General features: G+C 37.1%; 1 protein-coding gene across 6 annotated transcripts in view; it reads left to right on the forward strand.

Moving 5' to 3' along the window:
* Nucleotides 1-23327, forward strand: part of ATP2C1 (ATPase secretory pathway Ca2+ transporting 1) — a 220828-nt gene that overhangs the window by 159415 nt on the left and 38086 nt on the right. For all 6 annotated transcript variants that reach the window (XM_074195792.1, XM_074195793.1, XM_074195796.1 and 3 more), the window contains 6 exons: nt 5017-5127; nt 6330-6446; nt 8079-8168; nt 9200-9235; nt 12871-12932; nt 13437-13545. In XM_074195792.1, coding sequence (XP_074051893.1) covers nt 5017-5127; nt 6330-6446; nt 8079-8168; nt 9200-9235; nt 12871-12932; nt 13437-13545 — 525 coding nt within the window. The remainder of the gene's footprint in view (nt 1-5016; nt 5128-6329; nt 6447-8078; nt 8169-9199; nt 9236-12870; nt 12933-13436; nt 13546-23327) is intronic.

A 23327-nucleotide genomic window follows, 5' to 3' on the forward strand; every position in this document is an offset into this window, starting at 1 on the left:
TGGTAGATACTATATAAATAATAGCTCTTCTTAGGGTTATTCTTATTATTTTTCAATTATTCCATTCCCAAATTTGGATGGGAAACAATTCTACCCATTTAACCAACACAGGCTTTTTTGCATCAGTTTCAGTGGAATATTGGTTCTTAGCAACAACTGAAAAACATTGGAGTCTCTCATTTGTGGAAGCTGACTTCAGACTCTTCTGGGTAAATAGCTTTGCTCATTCTGGGGTTTGGGCATAGGGTTGGAGAGGGCGTGGTCTGCAACTTAACCCATGGAGCTGTGCCTGGGTGGTCTGGATGACTGTTTCTCCTCATGCCTCTTATACTGCACTCTACTGCATGAAGTATATTAAAGAGATGGAATAGTCCCAAATTATGTTTGTTGTGCTGAATAATTCTCAAATGACTTGAGTTAGATGCAGATTACAGTTCTAGCAAGAACAGTTGCCAGTGAATGAAATAGGATTAGAATATTTAGTAATTCTCACTAGATTTTTTTCTTAATAAATCACCTGTTTTTCCTAGTACAGTAAAAAATTGTGTTACTTATTCTTGACTTGTTGGATCATAGATAGACTCATACTCATAACCTTTTCATTTCAGTTTGGTCTGTCATTGGGTGTTTTTTATGATGATGCCTTTATTTCAGAGAATAAAAAGAAGGGAACAGTAGAGCTAGCTCTAAACAGGCTGGGGAAATAATCAATAATCCTCATACCTTAAAATCTTTACATTTGTGTTTAAATTCAGGACAGGTTAAAACTTAAGACAATTTCCATAATAGTGCTTATTAGTGAGGTACTTATGTTAACATTTATTTTCAGCTGAAAAAAGCTTCTGTCATATGGTTGAGTTTTTCATGGAAACTAAGAATTTTTTTTATATACTTGAGGAAAAACATTTTTTCAGATTTTTGAATGATCACATATAGTAAAACTGGCCTGCTTAGAACTTCTTTTCAGATTATTTTACTAATCTAGATTTAACAGATTTTCAGTATTAATTATAATGATATGTAGCTAAAGTTCCTTACCATTAATTAGAGTCCCTTAGAAATAGATAATAAACTAGCTCCTGAAGTACTCAATTTCTAGCCTCTTGATAAAATATGGGAGTTCTGACTATGCTTCCTTTGACCATTTTCTATGATTTTTGGTACCCTTAGAACTTGACCTCTAATTATTTGGAATAGAAAGCACTATCTTTCAGTTAATAAAATGTATAAAGAATTATGTTTGGGGCTGCTAGGTGGTGCAGTGGATAGAACACCAGCCCTGGAGTCAGGAGTACCTGAGTTCAAATGTGACCTCAGACACTTAATAATTACCTAGCTGTGTGGCCTTGGGCAAGCCACTAAACCCCACTGCCTTGCAAAAAACTAAAAAAAAAAAAAAAAGAATTATGTTTGCATCATATTTTTTAGGAGAGCCAGTTGATCAGATGACATTATGGTTTCCTCTCATTTTAGGTTTGTCACATCCAACATGCTACCATTTTGTTTTTTACCCAGATAGACTGTAAATTCATTGGGAGCAGAAATTACTAGTAGAACCTTACAGTGCCTACTTCTTATGAAATGCTTGCTGCCTAACTGACTTAGGGTCTTTTTTTTTTCCTACAAGAAAAGTAGGACATGAAAATCTTTCTGGGGGCGGGTAGATGGCACAGTGGATAAAGCACCGGCCCTGAAGTCAGGAGTACCTGGGTTCAAATCCGGTCTCAGACACTTAATAATTACCTAGCTGTGTGGCCTTGGGCAAGCCACTTAACCCCATTTGCCTTGCAAAAAAAAAAAACCCTAAAAAAAAAAAGAAAATCTTTCTGAAAACTGGTCTTGATTTAGAAAAGGTAACAAATAATCCATTTTGTTTAAAAGCAAAATTTTGATTTTTGTGGTTTTAAAACAGTTTCCCATCTCAGTTTTCTTTGGATAAATCTCTGGGAGGTGGGGGTGGGGGTGGGGTGGGGGAGTTGGTTGTATTTTGACTGTTTTGCTTTACTTTTTGGATTCTTGTTTTTTTGGTCACTGGACTAATAGATTGATGTAGGGCTTGGGTTGGGAAGAGGGTCTGTAGTAGGCAAGTCATTTCACTTCTGACTTTTTGGGTAGTAATACCTACCTCATGGGTTCCAGGGGGATGATGGCGGTCAAGTGCTTTGCCATCTCTGCAAAAGCACAATTCACACTTTCCAATGTCTCTAACTTGGATGTTTCTCTACTTGCTTTTGGAATTCTCTATTGCTTTTAATTCTCTATTGCTTTTGGAATATTTGAAATATTTTCTTCAGTTTTTCTATTCTAGCTCTTCCCTTAGTCTTAGATATGTTCTTATTTTCACTTGTCTTCCAGCAACATCTTTGCTTCCTTATATGAACTTACTTGGAGAGAATCTTTTGGAAAAATACCAAGTCTTGATGTATTAACTTTACATTTGGTTGTCTAGATTTCATTGCCAAAAATATTAGAATATCAATAATCTCTTCAGGAAATTTGTCATTTTGTAGTTGATTTATTTCCCTGGGTTAAATTATATCCTTTCATCCTTAAATTCTAGCAACATGCACAAACAGAGCATTGTGCCAAGTGAAAAGTGGGCAGTTCTCATTCCAGCATCTTCTCTGGAGCATAAGTGGGAAATTCCTGGAGGTATAGATTTCAGGGATATAAAGCAAAAATGGAGGCCTCTCCTGACTGGGAGAAGTGGAGGAGGCAAGGTCCGTTCACATGATGGGTGAATGTCATGGGAATGTTAATCATTTGGCCACTTTGGATGCATCTTATAACCATGAGATAATAGTATCTCCCTTCCTCATTTGAGTAAACTTTAAAGGTTAGCCTCCCTTTGGGCAGTCAGAATCAGAATCAGACCCATATGCAGTTACTTTACAACCAGAGAATTTTGAGAATTTTTAGACTTTTAAATAAGTAATATTGGTGATTACCATGATGCATTTCTTTAGTTTCAGGATGGGAAAGTAAAAAGATATCTTTTAAAAATAACTTGGAAAAAATGCCATTGTAGGTTTGCCAAAAACCATTTTCTTTTATCTTTTTTTTTAATGAGGAGGATGAGTGTGGCGTGTGGAGATAGCAAGTAGCAAAGAAAAAACTAGATATGCTTCAAACTACATGTGTATTTACATCAGAAACCACTTGCATTTAATGATTTACCTTTAAAGTGGATGCTATTGGTCTTCCCTAAGATAACTAAAAAGGGATTTCCCTGTTTTAAAATAATCATAGAGAGAGTTTGTGTAATATAGAAATTGTCTATGTGTGAATGCTATTACCTATATAGGTAGATACTTAAGAGTTATTTTGCATCTATGCCATATTCATGTGCACATAGTATGTGATTTCAGGTTCAACTAAACTACCTCTTAGAACTGGTATAAATACTTAGTACTTTAATATGTCTGTGTATTAATCATTATTTTAGCTCACACTTAGGCAGAGCTTTAAGGCTTATGGAACATTAATAGCAGTTCTGAGATGGATCCTCTAAATGGTGTCACCATTTTGGGGAAGAACCAGACTAAGAAAAAGTCTTCACTCTCTTCTTTAACATAGGAAGTGTAATATTTCTAATATATTAGTTTTTCTGTCTTATTTTTTTTTTGTCCCAATAGAATTATTTTCAGCCTAGGCAAGAAATTTTACTAGTCTGTTCTAGCTAGCTGAATTCATTTTATGCTAATCTTGAAAATTTGAAGAATAGTGATAGACTAGTTATCCTCAGATTTCTTTTCTTAAAAAAATTTCATTGTTCAAAATGCAGAGGAATCAAGAGAGAAATTCTATACTCAAACTGATTGCTGGTAACAGGAAGGGACTCGTTTCTGATTTAGAAATCATGGGAACCTTGAAGGGTAAATCAAACTGAACCATTCATTCCTTTTTTTTGAGTTTGACTCAGAAAAGGAGAGGCAATCTGGGCATCGCCTGATATGGATTCTAGAATTTGGAGAGAGTTGATGTCAGAGGGTTCTGAGAAAGGAGGGGAAAGGTCCCCCAGAGCACAACTCTGAAAAGGGGAGTAGTTCCAGGAATTTGGAAGACCCAAAGGAGGAGAGCAGAAACATGGCTCTGCAGAGCTCAGTGCCCAGTTAGGAAGCTGGAAGCCACATGAGCCAGGTTCTAGTGGGGCTGGGTGGGGAGGTGGTGGCAGTGATCCAGCTGGGGCTTTGGAGGGAGAAGATCCAGTTACTCAGGGCCAAGACACCAAGAGGGAGGACAGCAGAATTAGAGTTTGAGAAAGGGAACAGGGTTGGGAGGTTTGGGCCAAATGTAATCATATCAGGTTTTGATCTTGAAAATTGAAACAGGAAGAACTGGTTAATGGTGACAAACAGGGTGTGACCTTGTCTGGGACTGATGTTCACTGGAGACCAGGTTAGAAATTTTGAGGAGATTGAGAAACTGGAAGGTTAGAAAGGGAGAGAAGAGGTTGAGGCCACAGAAGGTTTGTGGGGACCCCCAGGAAATGGTAGGCCAGCTGCTGCTGGCCTTGGCTCAGAGGCTGCTTCCCTGTACTCCTCCACCTTGCTGGAGGCTGGCCAGGCACTGAAGTGACTTTCAAAAGTGGTTGTTCTGATGAGAAACCAACTTCATTCAGGTCACCTGGTAACTCTTAGTTTGTGCCTTAGGGATATTGTGAGCTGATCTCAGGATTGGATAGGGAGGACATCCATCTTGGGTTTTTTTAGTGCTCTATAAGGGAGATTTTATTTTTCAACTTACGAAGTGTATTATTTTGTGTAGTTTGCTTTCCTTTGCTTTGATTTTTGAAATGTGTAATCTTGAAAATTGGTGCAATGAGCCCAGGAAGAATTTCTAAGATAATGAAACTACTTCTTCCTGTGATGAATCAGCATATTAATCATTCTTTACTAACAGTTGAAAATAAGTGGTAGGAATTTAATTTGCTGAAATTCTAGGCAACATCACCTATTATTGGTTGTGAAATATATGTTCTCTTTGCATGTTTAGACCTTACTTTTTATTTCTCAGGTTGCACGTTTTAAAAAATTACCAAATGGTGAAAATGAGACAATGATTCCTGTATTGACATCAAAAAAAGCAAGTGAATTGCCAGTCAATGAAGTTGTAAGCATTCTTCAAGTAAGTGATGGTGTGGGATTCTGGCTATTAAAAAAAATAGACAAGTTAGGTTGTGATACATTCAATCAAAATTATGGAAACTAAATTATTTTTACTAAAAATGGATTTGACAAGGCCAATTTGTATTATTGACGTACTGCTTTTTTTTTTAAATCCTGATTTGATTTACTAATAATATTTGTAAGAGCAGGGGTAAGAGTTGATTTCAGATGTACTCTTAAAATTTAATTAATTTTTCCCAAAATAATAAAAAAAATTTTATATCATTACTGAACTAACAATTTTTTATATAACTTCTCTTCTCTAAATCTGAAATAGAAGATGTTATTCCTTTGATACCAGGGGATTTTCATAAGTCATCACTTAATGAATGTTTATTGATTGATGTTTATTCACCAAATTTTAAAATCTTAAATAGAAGATGTTATTCCTTTGATACCAGGGGGTTTTAATGCATCCTGAATATGATGATAGAAGATAGTTTTCAAAATTCAATTTATTTTTCATAAGTCATCACTTAATGAATGTTTATTGATTGATGTTTATTCACCAAATTTTAAAATTACCTGAACTGCTGGCAAGTAATGTAGTTTAGAATTTGTGATCTACAGGTAGCTAGGTGGCACAATAGATAGAGTACTGACCCTGGGGTCAGGGGAACCTGAGTTCAAATTCTACCTCAGACACTTAAAAATTGCCCAGCTGTGTGACCTTGGGCAAGTCATGGAACCCTGTTGCCTTAAACAAACAAACAAACAAATAAATAAATAAAAGAATTTGTGATCTAGGAGGAGTTCTGGCATAAAGCTTTTAACCAGAGAAAACTACTTACAATTAGATTTTGACTTCTCCTTTAGATTTATTGTTTATTGTTATCAAGTTATGAGAATTGATGTGAGAAATATGATTAAATCTCTTCAAGTCCCCAAGAGCCAGCTCATTTTCTGTTTTCTCTTAACTAATTGCTGGTGATGATAGCTTTCTTCTCTCCAGGAGTGGGGTTGTTCATTCTTTTGATTGGACCTACAAAGCAAAATGTATGAACTGGGCCTTGGTTTGGTCCATTTTTCCTTTCAGTTTCAGGGAAATGAGATTTGAATTTACAAACTAGTAACTTGTATCATTTCTCTTCTTCATTGATGAGTAAAAGAGCTGAAGTAGGCTGACTTGATAATAACCATTTCCTCTGTACCATCTAATAGGCTGACCTTCAGAATGGTCTAAACAAATGTGAGGTGTGTCACCGGCGAGCCTTCCATGGCTGGAATGAGTTTGATATCAGTGAAGATGAGCCACTGTGGAAAAAGTATATTTCTCAAGTAAGACTCTTCCTCCTCTGCTTTAAAACAAAACCCACATGAATATGCCCTCCCTCTACCTCCCCTAGGCATTGTCAGAAGCACTCAGTACATCTTAATTTTGATTTTTTTCTTCTTTATGGTACAAGGTGTGAGTGTTTATTTTTGCATGAGGATTGTTGACTTGAATCTTAAAGTTCTCATACCAAGCACAGTCATTTCAGATGGGCATCTTTACATAGAGATGATGCCACTAATGGTAGTTGGGGAGATGTAAATGAGGCGTTGGGGTATTGATTGGGATTGAGTATTCCTTGTAAGGACTTCAGAGCTGATATACTAGGGAAATGGATAGTCTTTAGCACATCATTTATCCCTGTTTCTGAAAGACCTTTCTTTTTAATTTGTCTGCCTAATAATATGACTGGAAGGGGGCAATAATAAGATTCTCTATCAATTTTTGACTAATGAAGTTAGTTTTGAAGGAAACACTAAATTTTTTTAGCATATTAATAAAGTTGAGAAGTTTTCTTCCTAAATTTTCATAGTATATTCTTATTTCATTTGAGTAATAAAAGACAAATAACTTGATTCAATAGTGAATTTACCTATGTCTCCAATACCATTTAATGAAAAATGTTTCCTAAATGAGAAAACTAAACTTGATAATGACCAAGCACTTCTGGTTTCCTGAGTAGCTGGGAGAAGACTTGGCACAGGGGCAGCTGTCCTCTTGGAATGGTCTTTTGCTGCTGGGCCCTGGGGAAGATAGAAGATTTATATGAGAGGCAGGCCCAGTTTTCCACAGGGGCCCACAGTCTAATAAGAACAAACCCCCCATGACTGGACAGGATTATTGCTTGGCCTGTGGATATGTACAAAACATGGCCCTCTTGCTTCTGATCTGGTTGGAAAGTCAGCAGAACAGGGTGTATTCTAAGAAACAGTGATAAAGTTTGGCTGGAATATAGAGTATGTGAAGGATAATGATAAAAATCCTTGAAAGCCAGATGTGACAGCAAAGGATGGTAACCTTAGAAATCCTCAGTTTAAAAATTCTTCTCACCTTAGAAATCTTAAGTAGCAACAGATTATGTGTCCTCTCTATAATCCTGCTGTGGCCTTATTCCCCAAGAAGCCATAAGAGTCCCTGCTGTCCTCCTATTAGCTACTCTCCTGCCCCATACCCTGCTCTGGAGGGGGCTTCTGTGTAATGTGGATGCTATCCCAAGATCCTCAGGAAGGGCTGAATAGGTGGACGGGTATTGGGAGTTTGCTTTTCCAGGCCCAGTTCTCTGGAAGTTCTTCCAGGGGTCCATCTAAGTCATCTGTTACTCAGACTATTTTTCTTCTGCCTCATCCTCAGGGAAAACTCAGAACAGCTCAACTCTTTCCCTGTCCTTTCTTAGCCTTTTTCACTAGCCAGGTTCCTAGAAGCCCCTAGCCTGGGATCCTGAGAGAGGGCTGATAAACTGGTGTAGGAATGCCAGCAGAGAGTGCTTTTGGAGTGGCAGGCAGAAAACCCATGGTGGGAGATCTGCCTGGGTCCTTGCTCTGCTGCCCCTTGGAATGTTTTCTGAAGAAACCATTAATCTGGAGGATTTTGTTTTGATTGACTGGAGCTCAGCTTCATTGTTTGACTTTTTCTTTCAGTTTAAAAACCCCCTTATAATGCTGCTTCTGGCATCTGCAGTCATCAGTGTCTTAATGCACCAGTTTGATGATGCCGTCAGTATCACTGTGGTAAGTATTAGAAGGCTTTGGGGGGTGGGATGTTGAGTTTTTAATTTTGATTATGCTTGAATTCTAACAAATTGACATGTTTCTTATTTAATATTGTCCCACAGTTTAAGGAAATCTGTGCAAATTCTCTTATTCATTGTAATAGCAATCTATTCAAAAGTTTAAAATATCTTATTGTAAAATGTTATTTTATATGTGTCAGATTTTTAAATATATTAGTCATAGATTGAAAGTGTATACTTTTAAACCAGGTAATTGTTTCATTTTAAAAATTAATCATTTTTACCACCCTGTTATAGATTTCATTTTTGTTTGTCTTTGAGATAAAGGCCTGATCATTGCTAAGTTAAAAATGAAATTTTTTCAAACCTGTAATTTGTATTATATGGTTATTTTATTTCTATCCAATTTATTTGCCCTAGTTGATTTTTTTAGTAAGGACTAGTCACCTAACTTTTAAGTGATTAATGGTTTCTTAGCTATTCTCTTGCTTCTTTTCCTACAGGTTAGATGCAAAGTTTTAATTCCTTTTTTCCTATTAGCAAGACTATATCAAAAGTGTCCTTATTCTACTGATGATGCAAAAGAATAATAGATATATCTATAAAAGAAATAAGCTTATGTGTAAAAACATGTATTAGATGAAGATTGTTGATTTCACAAAGCTAACTGTAAAATGTTTGAAAGTTCTTTTGACTTCCATATTTCTTTTGTCAAATGTGCAAAGGAAATATAATTGACTACGTATATTTATATAAACTATATTGGTCTGAGTGCTTTACTATCTTAGCTGAACTTGAGAGAGAAACCATAGTTTGGATACCTTCACTGAAGAAGCAAGACCCAGCTCTGAGACTGGCCTAGCCCTCACCTGGAAGTTCGCTACACCAATGAAATTGCATGTAGCAATGCTGTCTGTGTATAGGATGGAGCACTGAATTGAAGAGATATTAAATATTGATTCTTTTTTTGAGAATAACCTTCCTTTTGAAAAGACTAACTGCTTTATATTGTTGGATTTTTTTTTTTAGGCAATACTTATCGTTGTTACTGTTGCCTTTGTTCAGGTAAGCAGCCTGTTTTTTACTAGCATAAAAAAGGATGTTTAATCAACTTTTGATAAATATAACATTGTGGGCAAAGAGGGTTAATTCTTTGACTTCCCTTGAAGGCTAGTAAAATGAGGGATAAAAGTTCAGGAGGTAAGTAGTATAGCAGATGTAATGGAACACACAACATTTTTTTTTGTTACAGGAGAATTTAATGAATTTTAAACTTTTTTTTTTTTCATTTAAAATTTTAGTTCCATATTCTCTATGTCCCATTGCTTTCCCATTCACTGAAAAGACAAACAATATAATATCAATTATGTATGTGAAAATCATGTAAAACTTATTTCTATATTAACCATATCACAACCTCCATCTTCCAAAAGAAAAAAGCAAAAAAAAAATATTATACTTCAATTTGTACTCAGTGTTCATCAGTTCTCTCTCTGGAGGCAGATAGCATTTTTTCATCCTGAGTCTTTTGGAATTGTCTTGGATTGTATTGTATTGATCAGACTAGCCACACACTCAGCAAGTAGTAAAAGACCAGACATATAGCTGGATATTTTAAAATTCTCTTTCTTTATCTGATCATGTCTTAGAACTTGAATAATTTCTGTTATTTTAAATATTCTACAGAGTAAATCAACTGGAAAAGGCCTGTGGGGAGGGTAGAAATCAGTGGGTATTTATGAAGAGACCATTTGGAGAAAATTCTATGGATTTCTGTGACTAAAAGGATCATGACTAATCCATTTAGCAGAATGGTACACTTGTTTACTGAATTCCTTTTTTAAAACCTAAGCTGCTTCTGATCACCCAAGGGGGGACTTTTTTCTCCCTTCTCTAGCAGTGGGATGTTCTGATCTGATCAAAGAGCTGTTCTTATTGAAGTAGGAAGGATACAGAACAAAAGCTCAGAGTGGGATTATGAAGAGCTACCTCCCTGTTTTTTGAGTTGGTATAAAAATGCCAGTTTTCTATTTCTTATTGATGAGTGTAGGTATACAAATGTAAACTAAGTTTTATCTAGGTGTTAGCTTGGAAGAATAATGCTTTATATCGTCATATCTGACAATATCTAAATCTTCATGAACAATGGCTCAGAACCTGTGATTGAGAGGGGTGTTTGTTTTCTTACCTGAATGTCATAATACGTACAAATATTAAGTCATTGGATTACAACTTTAAAAAAGGTTGCAAGCTCATTCATCTATGCCTCAATTTCTTGCTATTCTGTGGATATTAAATTTTATTTTGGTTGATTGAAATTTTGGTGTGTTAATAATTTATCTTCTGTAGAACTTTTCATTAGTCTCATGGCCTCCAATATTGGTTTTATCCTTTGTAAATTGTTCTGTACTTTATTGCAATATGACATGAAAAGCCAATCAAAATCGGATCATTGGAACCTGACCTGCCTGAGAACTATGTTAACCACTTTCCTAAGAGCTTCACATGCACAGAGTCGGTGTGCTCTGATAGAACAGGTTAAAGCAACATAGTACTAGAAATGAAAGGTGAAGCCACTGCGCCTCATGAGAAAAGGAGGACCCATGTCCTGTCATGAGAGCTTCGAACCTTGGGCGTTTCAAGCTTATTTCTTGTTAACGTGAGCCCTTCAGAGGGGGTCTGACCGATGGCTCACTCAGATCTGAGGCAGGCACATGCTAGATAGACAAAAGTTACCATGAGCACCCTTCTCTCCTCACTCCATTGAGATGCTTTACCCAGTCAGATCATGCTGTTGTTGTCAGCCATTGCTCAGCCCCTTCTCCTTTTGCTCTTATCTCTCTCTGCCCTTGGGATGGGGACCTCGGCCTACCTGCTGACACTCCCTAAGACATCCCCCCCCAACCCAATATTTAATCTCCTCCTCACTATGAGCTCTGATCCCTCCAGTGCTCACCTGGATGGACCATTAGCCTGATTTTGATTTGCTTCCTTAGAGATGGTAGATTTGGTGTCAGAAAGGTCTAGGTTAGCATTTTATTTCAGACACTTGCTAACTTTACCTCCATTTTCTCATCTACAAAATAGACACTGTAAAAGCACTTACCCAGGGCTATTGCAAAGACTGACTGAGATGGTACTGGGGGTCCCTAACCAGCCTCAAATGGCACTAAGATTTCTGGGGCAGCTGTATGTATAAAGTCTTTATCAGTGACTTTTGTCTTTGTCTTTTCAAGCCCTTCGCTGCTTTTCCAAATTCATTCTCTTGGGCAGCGTGTGGCCCATAATACTCTGGTTCAAACCCGAATAATACTAATTGGGAAATAGTTAACAGTAAAGTAAAATACAATAAAACATTGATAATATGAATATGTGGTTTTCTAAGTCAGTGTGGGGTCTGCAAGGATTCTTATATTTGATTTCGTGTTTGAGTTTGATGTCCCTGGTCTAGGCCAGCTACCTTTGATGTTCTCTACATGGAGCAGGCACTCAGGAAGGAAGGGTCACAAATATAGAAAAAATGCATTTTTTCTTCTGTAGGAGTGAATGTATCAGTTAACATTTAGGGGAATGTTGACAGTATTTGTACTACTGGCTTAATTATTGTTCCCAGAGGAAGAGATGGCCCATGGGCCCTGGAGAGAGGGTTGGCAGCAAGATGAATAGGATGGGGTGGGAGACTTGTAGAGACTGATAAGGTGAAGTGAGTTTTGTGAGTTTGTGTTCCAGATGGGGCAACTAGCTGCAGGAGACAAGGGGAGGTGACCATGTATTTGTACAATTGTGAAAGATGTCCTTTTAGATAAAATGGCAGGGTTGAGGGTAAGGTGTATAGACTAGATTGCAAGAGAGCCTTAACCATGGGACAGTGGATCTGACCCTCTGCTTGTCCCCAGTCCTTGTGATTGTTTCTTCTTCAATGATGGTTGAGGCCCCCCAGATGGTGAGGAAGAAGTATTGAGAAATGATGGTGCTTCTTGTTTTCCTCACACTCTTGATATGCTGGGTTTGTTTGGAGAATGACACAACATTTGTTCTTTACTTACTTTACCATATAGAAGCTATGAATAGATAGATATGTTATTGTGGAAGTGTGGACATAATTCAAGTTAGGAAAGATTTAAAAAGAGGAAGGTGTGTACCTCCTGAGTTTTCATTAGGATCTCATAGCAAAGGCATTGTGCCTTCCTAGCCAGGTGTTTCTGCCATCCCTCTCCATTGAACCCTAAACTGAATTCTATTTGAATTTATTTTTCGTTGTAATGATTCTTAACAAATCTAAATTTCTTTAATAATTTAAATTTTGATTATAGTTTTGGTCAAATTGAATGAGAATAAAGTTGTTAAAGCTAACAATAATTGGCTTAATTTAGTCTTTTTCACAGGCTTCTTGGGGTAAATCTATGTATGCCCTCTGTGAAAGGAGAATGTGGAATTGAGAGAGATTTCTAGTTCAGGGATAGCGATGAAAGCCCTAGTTAACTGTTGGTGATTACTTCTTGCATTTCTTACAAGAAATGAAATGCTACTACTCTACATTTATCTTGTGCATGATGATTCTGTATTAGGAGTGTATCCTTTAGCCCTCACAACATCCTGATAGTTAAATGGGAGATTTTTTCAGATAATGAAACCAATTAGAATTTATGTTAAGATGAATCTTTCTTTCATCCTTTAATTTGCATCTCTCATTTTAATAGGAATATCGTTCTGAAAAATCACTTGAGGAATTGAGTAAACTTGTTCCACCAGAATGTCATTGGTAAGACTTTTATTTCTGATGTGAATATTTCTTCCCTTTTAAAATGGAATTCAAGAGTTACACTTTAGAATAAATTCATTATGGATCTAGGTTTATCTAATAATATAGAAAAGATTGATTCAACATGAGGAAAATAAATATATACTATACAGAAATGTGGATTTTTTGAAACCACATGTTTAATATTGAACTTAGATATTTTAACTTAATCTAGAACCTTAAAAGATTGTTATGCCTAACTATAGTTCCTGCCACAGATGACTTAAATTTTTTCTGTTTTGTAGCTTTTAATTACATATTTTAGGTGCTTCATTTCTTAAAATTATTTCCTCTCATGCTGATCTTAATGATCAATAACAAGGAACGTATCTTTACTCTCATTTCTAATAGGTGACAAATCATAGTAGTAATGGTCATAATGACTTCTGCCTCGACTTGGCTGAGAAGATTTCTTTTAAAATGAGCAGTGTCCTGGGTTCTGACTAATGGTACTTTAAATTATAGTGTGCGAGAAGGGAGGCTGGAACATACCCTAGCACGAGATCTGGTTCCTGGGGATACTGTTTGTTTGTCTGTGGGAGATCGAGTCCCTGCTGACCTGCGCTTATTTGAGGTATGTCTGACAACCTTTGGAGGGAAGGGGAGAATCCTGTGACAGAGACTTCTGAAAAGGAGAAAGTGATAGTTGTAGGGGAAGGAAGTTTGTGTTTGAGTTCCTCTAGTTTGGGAATGGCAGATTTAGGAAACCTTTAAATGGCTAGGGGGTTGTCATCAATTTAAATTTTTGTACAGCTTGATAGGAAATGTGCAGGTAGACTGGGGAATTCTCTGATCTTTTCAGTTTTAAATAGGACAGGAGTTTAATCCAGAAACACAGCTTTTTGCAAGTGAATTCATGGGCTTTAGCTTTAGGGTAAATCTATGTATGCCCCCTATGAAGGGCATACATAATAATGAACCATCTGATAGTATGCACTTTCAATTTTGAGTTATTTTTTCTTATGTTAATATTTTTTAGGATTAATTTTATTTTGTTCTTTTTCTTTCCTTGCCCTGTTTATAGAAGTTGGTTTCCTTCCATCCCTTTTTTTCCCTAGTAAAATGATGATGTATCTCACTTAATAAGGATCTCTTGGTAAAAATTGAGTAGAATAACCAAAAATTATATTTAACTTTCAAATATATTTTAATTGTTAAACGAAAAGGGGAGGACAGAGTTTGAATCTTCAGTTCCCCTAATTATGCAGTACATGCAGTGTTGTAAGTTCATCTGTCAGTATAGATCACACTTTGTAACTTAAGGTCTTAGAGGCCAGCATGGTGGCCCAGTGGACAGGGTGCCGGGCTTGGAGTCAGGAAGACTCATCTTCAGGAGTTCAAATCTGGCCTAGGATATAACCTGGTTGACCTTGGGCATGTCAGTTCACCTTGATTGCCTCAGTTTCCTCATCTTTAAAATGAGCTGAAGAAGGCAAACCACTCTAGTATCTTTGCCAAGCAAATCCGCAGTGGGATCACAAAGTGTCAGACATAGCTGAAAAATGACTCAGCGATAATAACCAAAAGGGTCTTAGAGGGTTGCCTGGAGAACTGAGAGGAAAGGGGGCTTCTTTAAGGCTATAAATCACACAGGTAGTAGGTTTTTGAATCTTCTGGATTCCAGGACCAGCCCTCTGCTCACAATGCCAGTCTTTGGTAAGCTGAAAACCACTTTTGGAATGCCTCACATTTAAATATTTCTATTTAAATATGGACATATGAAATGTTTCAGATTGGCCAGTACTGCTCTTTCTCTTCTTTCTCTTCTTTCTCTTTCATTTTATCCTTATATAACCAGAGTTTTTTTTCTGCAAACAGAAAAACTTCCTTAACTTAAACTGTTGACACTTTTTATGCCAGGAATTTAATGGAAATTGGAATGCTAATTGATCCTTGCCATTCAGGTTTTTTGTTTGATTAGAGAAAACAGTAATTTCTATGTTAAATCTTAAGCAGAAGCATAGTACAGTTAATAGGGGCTTAAATAGAAGATGTTCTAGAGATCAAAGATTGGCAATGAATTATTTAAGTTGTATTCTTTTTTGTTTGTTTTTTTTAAACAAGGCAATGGAGTTAAGTGACTCACCCAAGGTCATACAGCTAGGTGTTTATTAAGTGTCTGAGACTAGATTTGAACTCCAGTCCTCCTTACTCCACGGCTGGTGCTCTATCCACTGCACTGCCTAGCTGCTTATTGAATTGTATTCTTAAATCTTATTTTAAATGTTTGGTTTAGGTTAATGGGGAATCACTGTTTATTTCCTATTTCTTTTCTTTTTACACAAGTATAATGATTCTGCTATCTAGGGTTTGTGCCTTATCTCTTTCTTTTAAAAAGTGTTCTAGTTGCAAAGTTTGTGCTTGTTGGATAACTGTACCTTTTAAAAGGATCTTATCCTATACCCCAGAAATGCCAGCAAAAAAAAGTGTCGTCTTCCCAAAGACACCATAGACTTCTTGATTAAGAGGGTCATGTTTTTGCTTCTTATTTTTTGTTTTAGCCTTTGTTTTTTTCCCGGTGGAGAGGAGATGAAAAAGAGATGCAGTCAGTGCTTCTTAATGAGAAAACAAATGAAACACTTTATATTGTTAGGGACTGTGCTAAGAGCTAGGGGGAAAGAAAGGAAAATAAAACATTGACTCCCAAGACCCACCATAGATTCAGAATGATGGAAAGCTAGACTAACCTTGACATCTAAGGGAGGGAACTTGGTCAACAAAGCTTGTCTATATGGAGCACAGCATTTGACCATGGTCCTACTGTTGCCCTCTTTTGTGAGGTGTGGTGACTGAGGTGAGAGCAGGACCACAGTTGGGTGGCTTGGGAGTTGGTTGAAGGCCTGGCCTCAAGAGCAGCCTCTTATGGCATGATGCTTCTCTTGGGTGACCCTCTTCTTTTTTTTTTTTTAATTTATTTTTATTAAAGATATTATTTGAGTTTTACATTTTTCCCCCAATCTTGTCCCCCCCCCCCCAGAAAGCACTCTGTCAGTCTTTACTTTGTTTCCATGTTGTACCTTGTTCCAAATTGGGTGTGATGAGAGAGAAATCATATCCTTAAAGAGAAGTCTAAAAGATAACAAGATCAATCAATAAGCTGGGTTTTTTTTTTTCTAAATTAAAGAGAATAGTCCTTGCACTTTGTTCAATCTCCACATCTCCTTATCTGGATACAGATGGCATTCTCCTTTGCAGACAGCCCAAAATTGTTCCCGATTGTTGCACTGATGGAATGAGCAAGACCTTCAAGGTTGATCATCACCCCCATGTTGCTGTTAGGGTGTACAGTGTTTTTCTGGTTCTGCTCATCTCACTCAGCATCAGTTCATGCAAATCCCTCCAGGTTTCCCTGAAATCCTGTCCCTCCTGGTTTCTAATAGAACAATAGTGTTCCATGACATACATATACCACAGTTTGCTAAGCCATTCCCCAATTGAAGGACAGTTACTGGATTTCCAATTCTTTGCCACCACAAACAGGGCTGCTATGAATATTTTTGTACAAGTGATGTTTTTTTTGCCCTTTTCATGAACTCTTCAGGGTATAGACCTAGTAGTGGTATTGCAGGATCAAAGGGTATGCACATTTTTGTTACCCTATGGGCATAGACAACTTCTCTTCTTAAGGAAAGCCATTCTCCTCTTCTCTTTTGGAGGAGGGAAGGAAGAGGCCCTGCCCTAAATTGCTAGTGGGACTAAACTATGGTAAAACTGGTCATTTCCCAGCTTGCATTTCCAGTTTGCAGATGAAGTAAAACTAGGTGGAACAGGCAAGCTTCTGGATTAGAGTTAGCTTCCCAAAAGATCTTAGTAGACTAGAAAGTTGGGCGAAATAGGATGTAAGGGCCAGCCCCTGGGATTAAAGAAAAACCACTTCACAAGTTGGAAGGATGGAGGTTTATGGCAAAATAGCAGCTGGTCAGAAAAAAGGTGGGGTGCTTTGTAGATCACTAACTCAGGATGAATCAATAATGTGATTTGGAGGCCAGAATTGAGCTGGCCTCTCATTAAGAAAGGCTTGGTGAGGACTGTGTCACTGACCCCTGCCCTTGTTACACTTTGTCTGCAGTCTTGTGTGATGCAAATGGACTGGAGACTTGTTCAGAGGGTGTTAGCTGGCTTAGTGAAGGGCTTCTTGAAGATGGGAGAGGAAATTCAGCCCTTTTGTGAGGGGAAAAGAGGTGGGGTGAGACCTAGGATAGTTGTCTAAAGGACTTGAAGAGCAGCCAAATGGAAGAGGGGTTTAACCTTGTTCTCTTTGGATCCCTCTGGCAGATTGGGAGCAGCAGGTGAAAATTGTGGCAAAGCTGACTTAGGTGTGATGAGAGGTTCTTGTTGAATAAGATTTCTTTTTACATGAGGCTCAGATGGCGACCTCCAGGGTCTTGTCTTCTGGGTCTGAGCTCAGGTTCCTCCTGGCCCAGTCATGCAGCAACAGTTTGGCAGTACCAATGGTATCTAGGCAGCTCGATGCTTGTTAGAGCTGGAGAAAGCTCTGGTTGTGCCAGGGGCAGAACCTATTTGGCCACTGACTCCATTTTACATCTAACTACATTTTAGTGGAAGACAAAGTAGAAGATGAGCTTCTTTATAGGTCTTAATGTAGCCACTGGCTATTTGATTTTGTTTCTGCCTTTGAGGAATCATTATTCAGACTTGGGAAAGCAAGGATGGGAATAAAACAAAAATTTATTAAAAAGGTCACAAGACATAGAAAGGGAGGGAGGGAGGGAGGGAGGGAGAGAGAGAGAGAGAGAGAGAGAGAGAGAGAGAGAGAGAGAGAGAGAGAGAGAAGAACAGCCAAGCAGCGTTGATTGGGCCATAGGTCAGAGAAGCCCAGGTTTTTATGTCTTGCAGAGGGCAAAAGGTGAACTCCCTTCCCCTATACTGGACCCAGAATTAGGTAGGAGGTAAGGGATCTCCACCCAATTGGAGCAGCCTTTAAGATTACAATTGTTTCTGTTAAAATCATAATTTTCTGATTTCTAGTCAATTTACATCTCAAGAGTAGATGGTAGTCAAAAACATCTCCACCCAATTTCTACATTCACAATTTTCTTCATCTTCCCCTACATCATTAATATAGCATGTTGCCCAACCTTCAGAGGCTACCTCCAAGACTATTCAGTATGGTGTTTTTAAAAATTTTTTTATTTAAGGCAGTGGTGTTTGAGTGATTTGCCTAAGGTCACACAGCTAGGCAATTAAGTGACTGAGGTTGGATTTGAACTCAGGTCCTCCTGACACCAGGACCAGTGCTCTATCCATTGTACCACCTAGCTGCCCCTGTCAATATGTTTTTCTATTACACGGATTCAGGCATTACTATTTTGATAACAGTAAAGCTGAAATCTTCTGTTAGCTCTTTTTTTATTTTAATTTAATTTAATTTTTTAGCTTTTTGCAAGGCAAATGGGGTTAAGTGGCTAGGTGGCGTAGTGGATAAAGCACTGGCCTTGGAGTTGGGAGTACCTGGGTTCAAATCCGGTCTCAGACACTTAATAATTACCTAGCTCTGTGGCCTTGGGCAAGCCACTTAACCCCATTTGCCTTGCAAAAAAAAAAAAACAACAATCTAAAAAAAAACCAACCTGAACAATACAAGTTAGTTTAGTTTAAGTTCTGATACAGTAAATATCAATAGTTATAATCCACAAACACAAAAGCTTTGGGGGAGAGGGTCCTGAGATGGCAAAGTTCAAGAGAGCTGCTCCTCTAGAATGTTGTAGTGATCTTTTTGACTTAATATAAATTTTTAATATTATTTTGTTTTTAATAAAGACCTTGTGAGAATATAAATGACAAATTGAAGCTATGAAGCCTCAGAAAAAAGAACCAGTTTTTTTAGAGGTGTTTTAAGCAGGCCTCTAGGAGCTTTCCTAATAATTCTCTATGAAAAATTTTAATTAACCATAGCAATTTCCTCTATAAACAGGAGAACCTTTGTTAAACTCTATGTAGTTTAAGTCTGCAATATATTTTTACTAATTCTTAGAATGTGATACAATGTGATTATTTTAGTTAGAGAGAGAAAACTGGTTTGTGAAAAGAATTTGAGTGATTGGCAGAGCTTTAGAGTTAAGCTTTTTTTAACCTTTATTTCTAACAAGTTCACATCTATGATTTATTTAAAGGGTCAAAAAACTACATCTTCCACCCAGGGTTGTTATGAGGAGCAAATGAAATAATTGTGACTGCTTTAACACAGTGGCTGTCCCAGGCCCTTAATAAATATTAGTGATACTGATGATGATAATGACTTCTTAACTGTTTTGTGTCACAGATCCCTTTGACAGTCTGTGAGTTTTTTCTCAGAATAATGAGTTTATAAGTACAGGCTAAAATATGTAGGATTAAAAAAAGAAATCAATTTTATTGAAAAAGAATTATCAAAATATTTTTTAAAAAGTTTATAGTTCTTGAGGTAAGAATGCAGGGTTCAGATAGTCTTTTAGATATCAACTTCTCATGATTTTAAATAAAACTATTTATCAAGTGGTTTTGTGTGTGTGTGTGTGTGTGTGTGTGTGTGTGTGTAGTAATTTGCCTACAGTAATAATGACTTAAATTATTTTTCCATGAAACAGTCTGATTATGTGAGGGCATTATTAAACCTTAATGAAATTATTCTGAAACCAATTGAAAGTTCATTTAAATTATTTTGGACAAAGAACCATTAATTTAAAAGTCAAAAATGAGGAGAAAATTAATTTTTTTCAACTGAACAAGATAATTGTTTCACTTTTCAAGAAATTATCAAAGATAGGGTTGCTAGGCTTGATTATATAAAAATAAAACATTAATAAAGCTATGTTAAAAGCAGTTTGGGCTGATGGTGGAATATTTGTGTTAGACTCAACTGAAAAAAAAATCTTGATTCTGAGATGTATATAGAACTATTGGTACAAGTCTGTAAGATTCATTAATACTCAGGCCCCAGTAGCAGGCAGTTGATGCAAGAGGAAAGCTAATACTAAGAACTTAGAAAAATCTTCAGTCTGACCCATAAATGTACCATGTGCAAAACAAAGGAAAATCATCAAATCCAGTGGATAGTACCATGCAGAAGTTGAGTACTTCTTACAAGCTTCCATTTGTTGCCAGCAGATTTTTTTTGCGGGGAGAGCAGGATGGATCTGTGATTATAAAAAAGTTTCATTCTTTTTGACCTTGTAATGCCCCCTTTTTGGAATATCTTCAGAGATGTTCAAAAAAAAGGAAAAAAGCCAAAGAGGAAAGCACCTCATTGATAAAAGCTGCTTTTAACTCTAGCTATACTGCCTGTAATAATAAAAAAGAATTCCCAGAGGGTTGAAGAAGAGCTAGATAAATATTGATTTGTAAAAGAACTGGATGATTTTGTTGCCATTGAGAATATAAGAGATCCATGCTGAAACATCAGCCACTCCCTAAAGGTCCAGCAGGTGCCAGGGTCTCAAGCTGGGAAGATAAAAAGGAACTAGCCTCTGCCCTCAGGAGCTTGTGTCACCTCTGAGCATGGAGAGAATAAATGGAGACTGACTTTGGGGGAGTGGTACATTTACAGATGGGGAGATGGGAGGAGGAATTCAAAGTGGGATAAAAATTATATTCATGGATTGACTGTCAGTGTGTACCAATGTTCACATGAAGCAGGTAATAAGAATTGCACAGGTGAGGCTGCTAAATTTAGCATCTATTTGAATTTTATGGCCTAAGAACAGTCTTGTCTCCAAAGCAGTGCTTCCCTGGCAGCTTCAGGCAGAATCCAATTGTCTTTCAAGCCAGTCAAAGATTTATTTTGGGTATTCATTGAAAAGTCACTGATGGACTCTTTGTTTCCTTAAATTATTGCAGAGGACCTGTCCAGGTGTAGTTATTTCACCTTTAAGGTTTTAACCTATTGGCATAAGAGAATGACAGTTTTGAATCAAGTGTTTCATTTACATTTTGTGTCCATTTATATGTGGATGGAGATGGCCATGGCCAAGTTGTAGATCTTGTATTCTGGGCCCATTTCTTTTCCTTTTTCTAATCTGTCCATCTCAGGTTTGGAGAGAAGAAGGTACAATATAAATTTCTGTGAATAATTGTGCCAGGCAAGCTACTCCTTGGCAAGCACTGTAATAGTAGAATGCTATATACACATATACATCTATGAACACAATGCGTCTGTGCACCTATGTGTATAGGAGGCACACCACCGCAATTCACATTGGCTTGCCTATTCAGTGTGTGTGTATAAATTTGTATCTGCATAGGTATATATGTGCCCTTACGTATATATACATAAAATACACATGTGTATGTTTGTGCATGTCTGTAACATCAAAAAGATTGAGAAGCCTCATTTTGATTTTCAAAATGCAACCAGGTTATTGAGAGAACTGAACATGCTAACCTAGTGCACATGCATGTATACATATCTGTATCTACATATATGCCTGTGCTGGTATGTAAACACACAAGGTTCTTCTCTTAAATTACTCTCAATATCCTGGTTGCCTTTGGAAAACCAGGGTGAGGCTTCTTGACCATATTTGTGTTATGGCACCTTCTGGAGCCCTTCTGAGAATTATAGTTTTAAATTCACAAAATACTACATGGGCTAAAAGATTATAATTCTGTGTATGATGGTTGAGAGAATGAATCTTATCTGAAAATAAATGGCAATAAAGTTTAAGTAAGAATCGGTGATTATATTTTATTTTTTTCATTTGTGAAAGCCAGCAGGGTACAATTCTCTAATTGACTCTTGCAGCAGAAAATCAAAACAAAGTTAGTTTTAAACTATATAATGGAACAAGCTGTCATTATTTTCTAATGATAGATACTTTTTTCATCAGGTATTTATTAAATTGTTGTGTAGCATTGTAGCTGCTGGCCTACTTGAGTTCGGTTCTGCCTATGAGGAATCATTATTCAGACTGAGGAAAGCATGGGTGGAAATAAAACAAAAATTTATTTAAAAGGAAGGGCTGGGGGGGGGGGGGAGAGAGAGAGAGAGAGAGAGAGATAAAAGAACAGCCAAGCAGTGTTGTCTGGGCCACAGGTTGGTAGAGAAGACTGTGGGCCCTGAACTGGAGTCCAATCCAGGTTTTTATGCCTTGCCTCTCATCTAGAGGGCAAAAGGTGAACTCCCTTTCTCTTACTGGATCAGGAATTAGGTAAAGGATAAAGCCTAAGGAGATCAGGATACAAATTTTACATTAAACAGTGAATCAATGGTACATCAAGAATGGAGCTCTCCACCCAATTTGAGCAGCCTTTAAGATTACAATTGTTTCTGTTACAATCATAATTCTCTACTTCTGGTCAATTTATACCTCAAGAGTAAGGTCATTGGTCAGTGTACATCTCCACCCAATTTTCTTTGTTACATTCATAGTTCTCTTCATCTTTCCCCTGCATCAGCATATAACCACACATGATTTTTGAAGTGTTGGCCATTTCTTGGTTTCTTATAAAAATTCTCTTGAAAGAATTATGTTAGCAACAGTAACCCCAGTAGTTAGCATTTATTTATCTCCTGTGTTCTAGGCATTGTTAAACACTTTATGGTGTTTAGCTCATTTGTTTACAACACCCTGGGGGAAGTAGGTGCTGTTATTATTTCCATTTTATAGAGTTGGAAAATGAATCAGATCTTAAATGACTTGCTTAGGGTCAGGGCAGCTAAGTAAATATCTAAAGCTGAATTTGAACTCAGGTCTTTCTGACTCCAGGCTTGGCACTATGCCACCTAGCTACCTATCTAGTCAACAAATTCAGTAATTGTTTTAACCTTTCAATTCCTATTAGTCTTTTTTATTTGTGACAGTTTATTTTAAATTATAGAAGTCTAATGATCTCTGAGAACACATATACTTTTTGAGTCTTTAAAATAATTTTTGTGCTGTAATATTTTAGCAATCTTGGGGTTTCATTCATATGGACTCTCTCCTAAGACTTTATAAAGTGGTCTTTAGAGGATTGCTGTTTCTGAAAAAAATTCACTCTGTGGTCCCCTGGGAATCAGGGTCTTCTCATACAGCTAGCCTAGTCTACATTGCTGAACTCCGGTATTTACTATATAGTCTTCTGCAGTTGGGAGATGCTGTCAGAGTTTCTGCTGACAGCCTATCTTGGAGGACCAGGGTCACCATGTCAAGAAAGAACCTTTGTAGGAGAACTTTAAATTGATCTTCAATTTTTGTTAGATAAAAATTTGGAATTCATATGAAATACTGGCAGAAAAGGCTTCTAAAATGACCTATGTGGTGTTGTGTATTGACTTTATATAATCCCATAAATGGTACCAAAAAAAACCAAAACAACATTGGAGCACTAGATTGATTTATTTTCTTGGATCAGATAGTACTCAATTGGTTTGTGTCT

Source organism: Macrotis lagotis, chromosome 7 (assembly GCF_037893015.1).
Source record: "Macrotis lagotis isolate mMagLag1 chromosome 7, bilby.v1.9.chrom.fasta, whole genome shotgun sequence".
Lineage (NCBI taxonomy): Eukaryota > Metazoa > Chordata > Mammalia > Peramelemorphia > Peramelidae > Macrotis > Macrotis lagotis.